The sequence below is a fragment of the Salmo trutta genome, unplaced genomic scaffold (genome assembly GCF_901001165.1).
Source record: "Salmo trutta unplaced genomic scaffold, fSalTru1.1, whole genome shotgun sequence".
Lineage (NCBI taxonomy): Eukaryota > Metazoa > Chordata > Actinopteri > Salmoniformes > Salmonidae > Salmo > Salmo trutta.
In genome coordinates this window covers 1-12,672 of record NW_021822631.1, presented here as the reverse complement: position 1 = coordinate 12,672, position 12,672 = coordinate 1, and the positions used below count along the sequence as shown (strand labels likewise).

The window sequence follows — 12,672 nt, the reverse complement described above, 5'->3', positions numbered from 1 at the left end:
ATACTGTTGATGTAGTGGGTCTATAACCATACTGTTGATGTAGTGAGTCCATAACCATACTGTTGATGTAGTGAGTCCATAACCATATGGTGATGTAGTGAGTCTATAACCATACTGTTGATGTAGTGAGTCCATAACCATACTGTTGATGTAGTGAGTCTATAACCATACTGTTGATGTAGTGAGTCCATAACCATACTGTTGATGCAGTGAGTCTATAACCATACTGTTGATGTAGTGAGTCTATAACCATACTGTTGATGTAGTGAGTCTATAACCATACTGTTGATGTAGTCAGTCCATAACCATACTGTTGATGTAGTGAGTCCATAACCATACTGTTGATGTAGTGAGTCCATAACCATACTGTTGATGTAGTGAGTCCATAACCATACTGTTAATGTAGTGAGTCCATAACCATACTGTTGATGTAGTGAGTCCATACCTTTTGTGTGTTGTTGTTGTTATCGGAGTGAACATGGACACACACATGCCCTGCCTTCACAATCAAACACACACACACTGCTGTCACACTTCTCTAATTGCTCGACTCTCACACACTGTCTCACACACCCACACACACACACTATGCCCCCTGACCACACACACACACACACACACACACTATGCCCCCTGGCCACACACACACACACACGCACACACTCTGCCCCCTGACCACACACACACACACACGCACACACTCTGCCCCCTGACCACACACACACACACACACACACCAATTGGAGGGAGCGTCAGCTGTTCATGACTAGCTGCCACACTTCACAAAGGAGCCCAAAATATGTCCTGACTCCTTTTCTTTCCGCCTCTCTGTAGGAGTTGTCTCAAAGTGTTGACTGGACACGGAGACACAAAGTGCATCCCGGTGTTCTCTGATCCAACAATCCTTTCCAAACGCATTGATCCCCAGGAAAACATGCCGTTCCTACAGAAACCTTTTGGTAGCTCCGCTATACCCACACTACTGTCTCTGATATGACCCCTGAACTGTAGCGCCCAGACGCCCAGCTATCTCGCTTTGCTAAATGACAGATTTCCTTTTCCTCACTTCATGGCCATATTGGTTTCCCTTCAGAAAAGGGCTGACTTCCAGTTGAAGCAGGTTATTATAGGATAAAGGAATCCTCTTATGTCAGTAAACTAGTTACAGTGATACAGCAGTGCTGCTACCCCAGCGTTTCAGTGGCGCCATGTTTATCTGTTTATTATTTGTGTGTGTGTGTGTGTGTGTGTGTGTGTGTGTGTGTGTGTGTGTGTGTGTGTGTGTGTGTGTGTGTGTGTGTGTGTGTGTGTGTGTGTGTGTGGTGGAGTGAGAGTTTCTTTCCCCACAGCAGGAGCAAGGGACAGAGATAAGAGAGAGTTCAGCCTCAGCAATATGGAGTGAGAGAGAGGGAGGGAGGGAGGGATGGAGGGATCAGGAGAGAAAGTGAAGGAGAGTCCATCCTCAGCATTATGGAGGGATGGAGAGATGGAGGGAGGGAAAGGAAGAGAGAGTCCACCCTTAGCATTATGGAGGGAGGGAGGGAGGGAGGGAGGGAGGGAGGGAGGGAGGGAGGGAAGAGAGAGTCCAGCGTCAGCAGTAACCTGGTCATGGATGAGAGAGGGAAGGAGCAAGGGAGGAAAAGAGAAAGAGAGGGAGAAAGATGATGTGGGGGGAGAGAGAGATTTGTCCTCTTCATCAACAGACAGTGATGTGTGTGGAATGATAGGTTTTTCATCACTAATACATAATAATTAGCTGGGTGTGTATATTTCACTAATGTAAATGTTAGAATTTTTGTTGCATATCCCAACAGAGAGTGGGGTCACAGTCCGGGTCAGATATTATCAACGTGGACCCAGGAGCAATGAAGGTTAAGTGCCTTGCTCAAGGGCACATTGACAGATGTTTGACCTGGTCGGCTCGGGGATTCGAACTAAGGACCTTTCTCTCTTTCTCTCTAACCGCCAAGCTACCTGCCCCCCCCCACTACCTATGATGTGGGTGCACTATAGCAGGGCCTTCTTAGAGTTCACTTTGATGTGTGTGTGTGTGTGTGTGTGTGTGTGTGTGTGTGTGTGTGTGTGTGTGTGTGTGTGTGTGTGTGAGACCCTCAGCACGTGTGTGTGTGTGTGTGTGTGTGTGTGCGTGTGTGTGTGTGTGAGACCCTCAGCACGTGTGTGTGTGTGTGTGTGTGTGTGTGTGTGTGTGTGTGAGACCCCCCCTGTTCTCCACACGCGTTCATCACCACTACAGGTGTATCTGTCATGTTGTTTTGTCTGCCCTTTTTCTCCTGATTTCACTCGTTCCCTACTTTCCCCTCCTCTCTCTGCAGTCTCGGGTTCCCCTCCTTCGTCAGATGGCGTTCTGCCTGGCCGAGCTTCACTGTTGGTCCTCCAGCCGCTCACTACAAGTCAGAGGTTTGTGTGTCTGTTTTAGAGACAGCTTCACTGTTGGTCCTCCAGCAGCTCACTACAAGTGGAATGTATTACTACACTTGTGTGTGTGAACATTTCTACATGATCTATCTATATCTGCTTCTCTCTCTCATCTCTACATAGAGATCCTATTAAATAACAAACACACATAGCTCATAAATTCTTCAAATTCATTATTTTATTTAATGTCAATTCTTTCTGATCAAATATATTTAAGACTCTTCTGGTTCTGAACTTGTACGTTCTATCCATTAACTCACATTTCTCCCATTGACATGTGTCCGTCTCCCATTGACATGTGTCTGTCTCCCATTGACATGTGTCTGTCTCCCATCGACATGTCCGTCTCCCATTGACATGTCTGTCTCCCATTGACATGTGTCTGTCCCCCATTGACATGTGTCCATCTCCCATCGACATGTCCATCTCCCATCGACATGTCCGTCTCCCATTGACATGTCCGTCTCCCATTGACATGTGTCCGTCTCCCATTGACATGTGTCTGTTTCCCATTAACATACACTACCATTCAAAAGTTTGGGGTCACTTAGAAATGTCCTACTTAGAAAGCCAACATCCCGGAGTCGCCTCTTCACTGTTGACGTTGAGGCTGGTGTTTTGCGGGTACTATTTAATGAAGCTGCCAGTTGAGGACTTGTGAGGCGTCTGTTTCTCAAACTAGACACTCTAATGTACTTGTCCTCTTGCTCAGTTGTGCACCGGGGCCTCCCACTCCTCTTTCTATTCTGGTTAGAACCAGTTTGCGCTGTTCTGTGAAGGGAGTAGTACACAGCGTTGTTCGAGATCTTCAGTTTCTTGGCAATTTCTCACATGGAATAGCCTTCATTTCTCAGAACAAGAATAGACTGACGAGTTTCAGAAGAAAGTTATTTGTTTCTGACCATTTTGAGCCTGTAATTGAACCCACAAATTCTGATGCTCCAGATACTCAACTAGTCTAAAGACCAGTTTTATTGCTTCTTTAATCAGAACAACAGTTTTCAGCTGTGCTAACATAATTGCAAAAGGGTTTTCTAATGATCAATTAGCCTTTTAAAATGATAAACTTGGATTAGCTAACACAACGTGCCATTGGAACACAGGAGTGATGGTTGCTGATAATGGGCCTCTGTACACCTATGTAGATATTCCATTAAAAATCAGCCGTTTCCAGCTACAATAGTCATTTACAACATTAACAATGTCTACACTGTATTTCTGATCAATTTGATGTTATTTTAATGGACAAAAAAATTGCTTTTCTTTAAAAAACAAGGACATTTCTAAGTGACCCCAAACTTTTGAACGGTAGTGTATGTCTGTCTCCCATTGACATGTCTGTCTCCCATTGACATAAATGAATGGTCCTTTAGCTCAGTTGGTAGAGCATTGCTCTTGGGATCAATTCCCGCTGGGGCCCCCCAAATGTAAAATGTATGCAGACATGACTGTAAGGAACTTTGGATAAAAGCGTCTGCTAATATTATATAATGTATATTAATAATGTAAGACATTCTAAATGAACCAATTATCTCAATTGTGAATGGGACCTTTACTGTTCATTTGTCGTCTATGCTCTAGGCTTACGATGACCGCCAACCAACCCCTGACCTTTATGACCTTGTGGGTGGGGCCTACGTTTGAGTCGGGGTTGACAGTTGCTGTCTGTCTCTCCACGCCTATCTGTTCATCTTTTCAGTCACAGAGAAATAAATGTTATTTTTCTTGTTTAGCTTCCCTTCAGTCTCTTCTTTTCCAGTCTGGTAAGCTTCAGGTGGAGATAGTGTCTCTGAGGCCAAACCGTGTGTGTGTGTGTGTGTGTGACAGGTGTGTGTGTGACAGGTGTGTGTGTCGTGGTTATATTAGTTTGTTTGTGACTTTGTGTTTTTTGCTATCAGAGGAAACGTTGGGTGGAGGGATATATCAGGATGGTGGCTTGAGGTGGTGAGGCGTGACGCTCCCTGCCAACCCCTGTCTGTACAGTATACATCCGCCCAAAATCCTAGTTACCTGTCTGAAGGATACATATCACACAGGACAGATGGAAATACTATGAAAGGAATATGACTGTATGAGACTGTGTGTGTGTGTGTGTGTGTGTGTGTGTGTGTGTGTGTGTGTGTGTGTGTGTGTGTGTGTGCGTGCGTGCGTGCGTGCGTGCGTGTATATGCGTCAGCGCTCCCCCTTTATTAGTGTGACCTGTTCTAAGGAGCAGCAGCAGAAGACACACACACACACACACACACACGCCTCAGCAGCAGCAGAGGACGTGATAAAATAGTGATGTGCTGTGGGAATCCTGGCCCGGCCCGGAGTTTGGGCCGTCGCTAATAACACCCAATGAAAGTCTAGTCTCAGCAGTTTAGGGGTAGAGGTGTGTGTGTGTTGATTAGGTGCAACTAGGCATGTGTGGGATGGAGTCTGTCCTGGAGGTGAAGGGGGGCTACAGAGGCTTCTCTCTTCATCAGTATTATATCTCTCCTTCTCTATCCCTCCCTCCTCCTCTATCGCTCCCTCCCTCCTTCCTCCTCCTCTATCCCTCCCTCCTCCTCTATCCCTCCCTCCACTCCCTTCTCCTCTATCCCTCCCTCCCTCCACTCCCTTCTCCTCTATCCCTCCCTCCACTCCCTTCTCCTCTATCTCTCCCTCCCTCCCTCCTCCTCCTCTATCCCTCCCTCCCTCCCTCCCTCCTCCGCTATCCCTCCTCCTCTATCCCTCCCTCCCTCCCTCCCTCCCTCCCTCCCTCCCTCCCTCCCTCCCTCCCTCCTCCTGTATTCCCTCCATCCTTCCCTCCTCCTTTGCTCCCTCGTTATCTGGAGCGGAGTGCAGGCAGAAGGGACAGGACACTAGCTGATAGTGATTGTTTATCCCGTGGTGAGAAATTGCTGATCTGTCCGTTTTTCTGACAGACTGGTGATCTCTCTCTTTCTCTCTCTCTCTCTCTCTCTGTCTCCTCTCTCCATCTCGCTCTCTCCTTCCATCTCTTTCTCTCTCTCATTTCATCTCTTTCTCTCTCTCCTTCCATCTCTCTCTCTCTCTGTCCATCTCTCTCTCGTTCTTTCTCTCTCTGCACACAGATACAGATATTGGCACCTATCAGTACTATGACAAAGGAGAGCCAGGTAAATATGTTTACAATGTATATGTTCCTATTTCCACCACACACACACACACACACACACACACACGTCTGCATGTTGAGCAGCTGCACGTCTCTTGTCCATCTTCAGCGAGATGATGCTCTCGCTCAAAGCCATTTAATTTGGAGGATTACAGAAGGATGTCTTGATATCTCAGTGGAGGAGAAGAGAGGAGGAGGGAGAACAAAGGAGAGAGAGAGAGAGAGAGCAGAGAGTACTACATCGCGTCGGCTAATTTAAGCTGTGCAAATTGATAATAGCCTCTATTAACACACACACACACACACACACACACACACACACACACACACACACACACACACACACACACACACACACACATTAACCTCAAATGTAAGACACCGTTCTTTCCACAAGAGGGAGTCCCAGGCTCATTAGAATTACTAAGGGACCCCCCTCCTGTCCCTCACCCCTTAGGCACAGCTCTAGGATCAGCTCCTCCTCCCCCAGACCCTCAGCTCTAGGATCAGCTCCTCCTCCCCCCCAGACCCTCAGCTCTAGGATCAGCTCCTCCTCCCCCCCAGACCCTCAGCTCTAGGATCAGCTCCTCCCCCCCCCAGACCCTCAGCTCTAGGATCAGCTCCTCCTCCCCCCCAGATCCTCAGCTCTAGGATCAGCTCCTCCTCCCCCCCAGACCCTCAGTTCTAGGATCAGCTCCTCCTCCCCCCCAGACCCTCAGCTCTAGGATCAGCTCCTCCTCCCCCCCAGACCCTCAGCTCTAGGATCAGCTCCTCCTCCCCCCCAGACCCTCAGCTCTAGGATCAGCTCCTCCTCCCCCCCAGACCCTCAGCTCTAGGATCAGCTCCTCCTCCCCCCCAGACCCTCAGCTCTAGGATAGCTCCTCCTCCCCCCACTGACCCTCAGCTCTAGGATCAGCTCCTCCTCCCCCCCAGACCCTCAGCTCTAGGATCAGCTCCTCCTCCCCCCCAGACCCTCAGCTCTAGGATAGCTCCTCCTCCCCCCACTGACCCTCAGCTCTAGGATCAGCTCCTCCTCCCCCCCCCCAGACCCTCAGCTCTAGGATCAGCTCCTCCTCCCCCCAGACCCTCAGCTCTAGGATCAGCACCTCCTCCCCCCCAGACCCTCAGCTCTAGGATCAGCTCCTCCTCCCCCCCACAGACCCTCAGCTCTAGGATCAGCTCCTCCTCCCCCCCAGACCCTCAGCTCTAGGATCAGCTCCTCCTCCCCCCCAGACCCTCAGCTCTAGGATCAGCTCCTCCTGCCCCCCAGACCCTCAGCTCTAGGATCAGCTCCTCCTCCCCCCCAGACCCTCAGTTCTAGGATCAGCTCCTCCTCCCCCCCAGACCCTCAGCTCTAGGATCAGCTCCTCCTCCCCCCAGACCCTCATATCTAGGATCAGCTCCTCCTCCCCCCCCAGACCCTCAGCTCTAGGATCAGCTCCTCCTCCCCCCCAGACCCTCAGCTCTAGGATCAGCTCCTCCTCCCCCCCAGACCCTCAGCTCTAGGATCAGCTCCTCCCCCCCAGACCCTCAGCTCTAGGATCAGCTCCTCCTGCCCCCCAGACCCTCAGCTCTAGGATCAGCTCCTCCTGCCCCCCAGACCCTCAGCTCTAGGATCAGCTCCTCCTCCCCCCCAGACCCTCAGCTCTAGGATCAGCTCCTCCCCCCCAGACCCTCAGCTCTAGGATCAGCTCCTCCTCCCCCCAGACCCTCAGCTCTAGGATCAGCTCCTCCTCCCCCCCAGACCCTCAGCTCTAGGATCAGCTCCTCCTCCCCCCCAGACCCTCAGCTCCAGGATCAGCTCCTCCTCCCCCCCAGACCCTCATATCTAGGATCAGCTCCTCCCCCCCCAGACCCTCAGCTCTAGGATCAGCTCCTCCTCCCCCCCAGACCTTCAGCTCTAGGATCAGCTTCTCCTCCCCCCCAGACCCTCAGCTATAGGATCAGCTCCTCCCCCCCAGACCCTCAGCTCTAGGATCAGCTCCTCCTCCCCCCCAGACCCTCAGCTCTAGGATCAGCTCCTCCTCCCCCCCCCAGACCCTCAGCTCTAGGATCAGCTCCTCCCCCAGCTCTAGGATCAGCTCCTCCTCCCCCCCAGACCCTCAGCTCTAGGATCAGCTCCTCCTCCCCCCAGACCCTCAGCTCTAGGATCAGCTCCTCCCCCCCCAGACCCTCAGCTCTAGGATCAGCTCCTCCTCCCCCCCAGACCCTCAGCTCTAGGATCAGCTCCTCCTCCCCCCCAGACCCTCAGCTCTAGGATCAGCTCCTCCTCCCCCCCAGACCCTCAGCTTTAGGATCAGCTCCTCCTCCCCCCCAGACCCTCAGCTCTAGGATCAGCTCCTCCTCCCCCCCACAGACCCTCAGCTCTAGGATCAGCTCCTCCCCGCCCCCAGACCCTCAGCTCTAGGATCAGCTCCTCCTCCCCCCCAGACCCTCAGCTCTAGGATCAGCTCCTCCCCGCCCCCAGACCCTCAGCTCTAGGATCAGCTCCTCCTCCCCCCCAGACCCTCAGCTCTAGGATCAGCTCCTCCTCCCCCCCCCAGACCCTCAGCTCTAGGATCAGCTCCTCCTCCCCCCCACAGACCCTCAGCTATAGGATCAGCTCCTCCCCACCCCCAGACCCTCAGCTCTAGGATCAGCTCCTCCTCCCCCCCAGACCCTCAGCTCTAGGATCAGCTCCTCCTCCCCCCACAGACCCTCAGCTCTAGGATCAGCTCCCCCCTGACCTTAACTGTAGGGGGAGAAACCACTAAACTGACCTTGGATCAGCGTATGGGGCACTAGGGGCTACTCCTCCTCTGTCCTGAAGCAGGTGGCTGTGTCTGGGTGTCCTCTCAGCCTCTTATCTGATTAGGGGCCACTAATCCTGGAAGTGGCCTAAACTGCCAGCGGGGCCTACCAGATCCTACCAGACAGGCCACTTTCCTGCTCCCGGCGGCTGAGTGAGGAGGCTTGGGCTAGGCTGTCGACTGGTCAGGTTGGAGAGGCCCTGTTTAGCACTGGCTTGCTGCTCCTGTCCCACACACACACACACACACACACACACACACACACTAACCCTCTCTTGACACATAGACAACACTGATATGTACACAGCATACACCTGGAACAGTAGAACAGTGTACCTCATTGTTTTTGTCCTCCTGTACTTTCCTCTTTCTTTCAGCCATCCCATCAGAGCACCACTACTACACTGACAAACAGTATTTCTCTGAATGTAAGTCCTTTCAAATCACTGCCCTCACAACACAAACCTTATGCAGAAACGACTAACATCTTAACAAGCCGTAGGTGATAGTATTTTGGTGGGTTATATTGTACTGTGTTGAGGCAAAAGGGAGTTCAGGAGAAGTGAGATCATTTGGGGTGGGTGATGTTGTTGTGGGGTTGTGTTGGAATAGGTTGAAGAACAGGTCAAGTGTGGTATTTGGGGGATGGGATGAAGTGGGGACTGGTTGAGTGGGTACGTGTGTGTGTGTGTGTGTGTGTGTGTGTGTGTGTGTGTGTGTGTGTGTGTGTGTGTGTGTGTGTGTGTGTGTGTGTGTGTGTGTGTGTGTGTGTGTGTGTGTGTTCTCCCCAGTCCAAACACCCCAGAGTGGAACCATTAAGGACCTGATCATCATCATACCAGGAGGACCATTTTCCATGAAATAACTCTTAGCTAGTCAATCTGTCAGTCAACCTGACTCTCTCTCTCTCTCTCTACTCATTCATCTTTCTCTCTTCTCTTTCTCATCTCTTTCTCTCTCATCTCTCTCATCTCTTTCTCTCTCATCTCTTTCTCTCTCATCTCTCTCTCCCCCCCATCTCTTCCTCTCTCTCTTTCTCTCTCTCCCCATCTCTTCCTCTCTCCCTCTCTCGCCCAGGAGGGGAATACAAACACCCTTATCAGGAGACAAACACGCGTCCCCCTGCCCTCCCTCCCCCCTCTCCCCCGCTACCTCATTTGCATGCATCTGCTTCCCCACTCCCACTCGTTGTAGAAGGAGACTACGTCTCTTAATACTTTCTTTTTAAATAGAGAGGAGGAGGGAAAAACTGATAGGAAAACGATTAGGCCATCTTGAAAAAGCAGACCTCCTTACCTTCCATATTAACGCTCATGTATATGCACAGGGAAGGACTAGGCCCCAGAATTCAATTAACTTTTTTTAGTTATTTTTTCTTCTGTCTCTCTCTCCGCCAGTGGAGGGAGCGATGGGGAGAGTATGGGGAAATGACAGGGTTTGTGTGTGGAACGAGGTAGTTTCAAGTGGCGTGTGTATTTAGATGTGTTCTGCTAACTTTGAGTTTGTCTTCCCACAGAGGCTGGGGTAGAGATAACTGTAGGAGAGTGTTACTGGCTGGCTGGCTACTGCTCTCAGAGACTCAGAGACTAAAACCTTACATCAAACAAATATGGCTTATCAATATTTGCGAGAGGTCTTTCAATAAGGAGAAAGGTGGATGTAGTGTATATTTGTTGGTAATGAGAGCTTTCTCATTGCTGGTGCTCTGAGGGTTCTTACAGCTCTAAAACACCTTCGCTCCATTTTGATCAAAACACAACTCAATATGACACCTGTAGTTTGATCAAAACACAACTCAATATGACACCTGTAGTTTGATCAAAACACAACTCTATAGGACACCTGTAGTTTGATCAAAACACAACTCTATAGGACACCTGTAGTTTGATCAAAACACAACTCTATAGGACACCTGTAGTTTGATCAAAACACAACTCAATATGACACCTGTAGTTTGATCAAAACACAACTCAATAGGACACCTGTAGTTTGATCAAAACACAACTCAATAGGACACCTGTAGTTTGATCAAAACATAACTCAATATGACACCTGTAGTTTGATCAAAACAACTCAAATATGACACCTGTAGTTTGATCAAAACAACTCAAATATGACACCTGTAGTTTGATCAAAACAACTCAAATAGGACGCCTGTAGTTTGATCAAAACAACTCGAATATGACACCTGTAGTTTGATCAAAACACAACTCAATAGGACACCTGTAGTTTGATCAAAACACAACTCAAATATGACACCTGTAGTTTGATCAAAACAACTCGAATATGACACCTGTAGTTTGATCAAAACACAACTCAAATATGACACCTGTAGTTTGATCAAAACAACTCTATATGACACCTGTAGTTTGATCAAAACACAACTCAATATGACACCTGTAGTTTGATCAAAACACAACTCAAATATGACACCTGTAGTTTGATCAAAACAACTCAAATATGACACCTGTAGTTTGATCAAAACAACTCAAATATGACACCTGTAGTTTGATCAAAACAACTCAAATATGACACCTGTAGTTTGATCAAAACACAACTCAAATATGACACCTGTAGTTTGATCAAAACAAAACTCAAATATGACACCTGTAGTTTGATCAAAACAACTCAAATATGACACCTGTAGTTTGATCAAAACACAACTCAAATATGACACCTGTAGTTTGATCAAAACAACTCAAATATGACACCTGTAGTTTGATCAAAACAACTCAAATATGACACCTGTAGTTTGATCAAAACAACTCAAATATGACACCTGTAGTTTGATCAACACACAACTCAATATGACACCTGTAGTTTGATCAACACACAACTCAATATGACACCTGTAGTTTGATTGATCACAACTCAATATGACGCCTGTAGTTTGATCAATACACAACTCAAATATGACACCTGTAGTTTGATTGATCACAACTCAATATGACACCTGTAGTTTTACTTAGAGGAGCGTCATATATAAATTGTCCTGTATGTATGACTCAGTTGGTAGAGCATGGCGATTGAAACGCTAGGATTGTGGGCATTGTATGTATGACTTTAAGTCACTTTGGGAAAAAGTGTCTGCTAAATGGTATTATTATTATGTAGTAGTAGTAATAAGTAATTCAGCAGATACACCTAACCAGGTTGGGGACTTACAATAAATCAACTGAGGAAGGTGAATGGCCCTCCAATCATCTAGATCCAATAGGATGGTCTTTAGCTTGCAGCCCTATAAAGTGGGAGTACAGAGAGACTCTCTAAGGGTGTTGTGTTTCCTACTCTGATTCCTAGACACATTGCTCCTTCCTAATTCCCTTCCTAGCCTCATTCTTCAAACCCAATACCCTGCTCTCCATTTCTCCTTTCCAGGTGACCCTATTGTCCTTTAACCTCCCGTCTAAACATGTAGCGATGATGTATTTCTCCAATTGGTTTCATTCATTCCTTGACCTCTTGAAATTAAATTCCATGATTATCCCATTGGTTGGTTGGTTGGTTGGTTTTCCGGTCCGGTGTGCTCCCATGGGAGTTTGGGAATGGTTTGGGAATACTCTCTCTCTCTCTCTCCTTCCATATAAGTCACTTGACCAAACTTCCTGTTGTTTTCTTTCCTCTTTCTTATGCTCATCCCCTCGTCTTGTTTTTCTCATAGCTCGCGGCTACTCGTGGACCCCCAGGAACCGTCGTCCGGAGAAGCTCCGTGATTCGCTCGAGAAGCTTGAGGTAACCGCCCCTAGGGTAGGGACGCTGGGAGTTTTCCCTTTCCGAAACGCCCGATTGATTAACAAATAGGGGCATCCTCTGTTTTCTTTCTCTCTCGGAATCCCTCGCTTCTCTCTCTCTCAACACCTCTCTTTCGCTCCCTGCTCTGTCATCGAGGGGGATATTTGAGGGGCTCAGGGACCTACAGGTTTCTCCTCATCCCTCCTCTCCATCTCCATCCCTCCTTCCTCCCCATTTTCCTTCTAGCATTACAGACGTATCTTTGTTTGCTCGGCCCTGGCTGAGCCTGTTTCCCCCCCACCCCCCCACCATTGTCTGAAACTAGAAACATCTAGGCCCTCCCTCCCTCCCCTCCCATCTCCCAGCTGTGTTTGGAGTACTCCTGGAATGACTGACCCTTACTCACACACGCCGAGTGCACACACACACACACACACACACACACACACACACCACACACACACCACACACACACACACACACACACACACACACACACACACACACACACACACAGACAGTCACTTTCTCGCTCAGTCACCTGCATCCTCTTTCCTGGTCTCTCGTCTCTCTCCCTCCCCCTACTCACTGTGT

At 49.0% G+C, this 12,672-nt stretch overlaps 1 protein-coding gene across 2 annotated transcripts; it reads left to right on the top strand.

Annotated features, from left to right (window-relative positions):
• The first annotated feature begins 2,339 nt into the window (after window positions 1-2,339).
• Window positions 2,340-12,349, top strand: LOC115183060 (WD repeat-containing and planar cell polarity effector protein fritz homolog). 2 transcript variants are annotated; one of them, XM_029744423.1, is made up of 4 exons: window positions 2,340-2,418; window positions 5,514-5,558; window positions 8,724-8,774; window positions 12,008-12,349. In XM_029744423.1, exons 1-4 carry the CDS (start codon window positions 2,358-2,360, stop codon window positions 12,145-12,147), a joined length of 297 nt encoding a protein of 98 aa, XP_029600283.1. In that variant the 5' UTR covers window positions 2,340-2,357; the 3' UTR covers window positions 12,148-12,349. The 2 variants fall into 2 exon arrangements, with proteins under 2 accessions (XP_029600283.1, XP_029600284.1); XM_029744424.1 differs by lacking the exon at window positions 8,724-8,774.
• The last annotated feature ends 323 nt before the right edge of the window (window positions 12,350-12,672 follow it).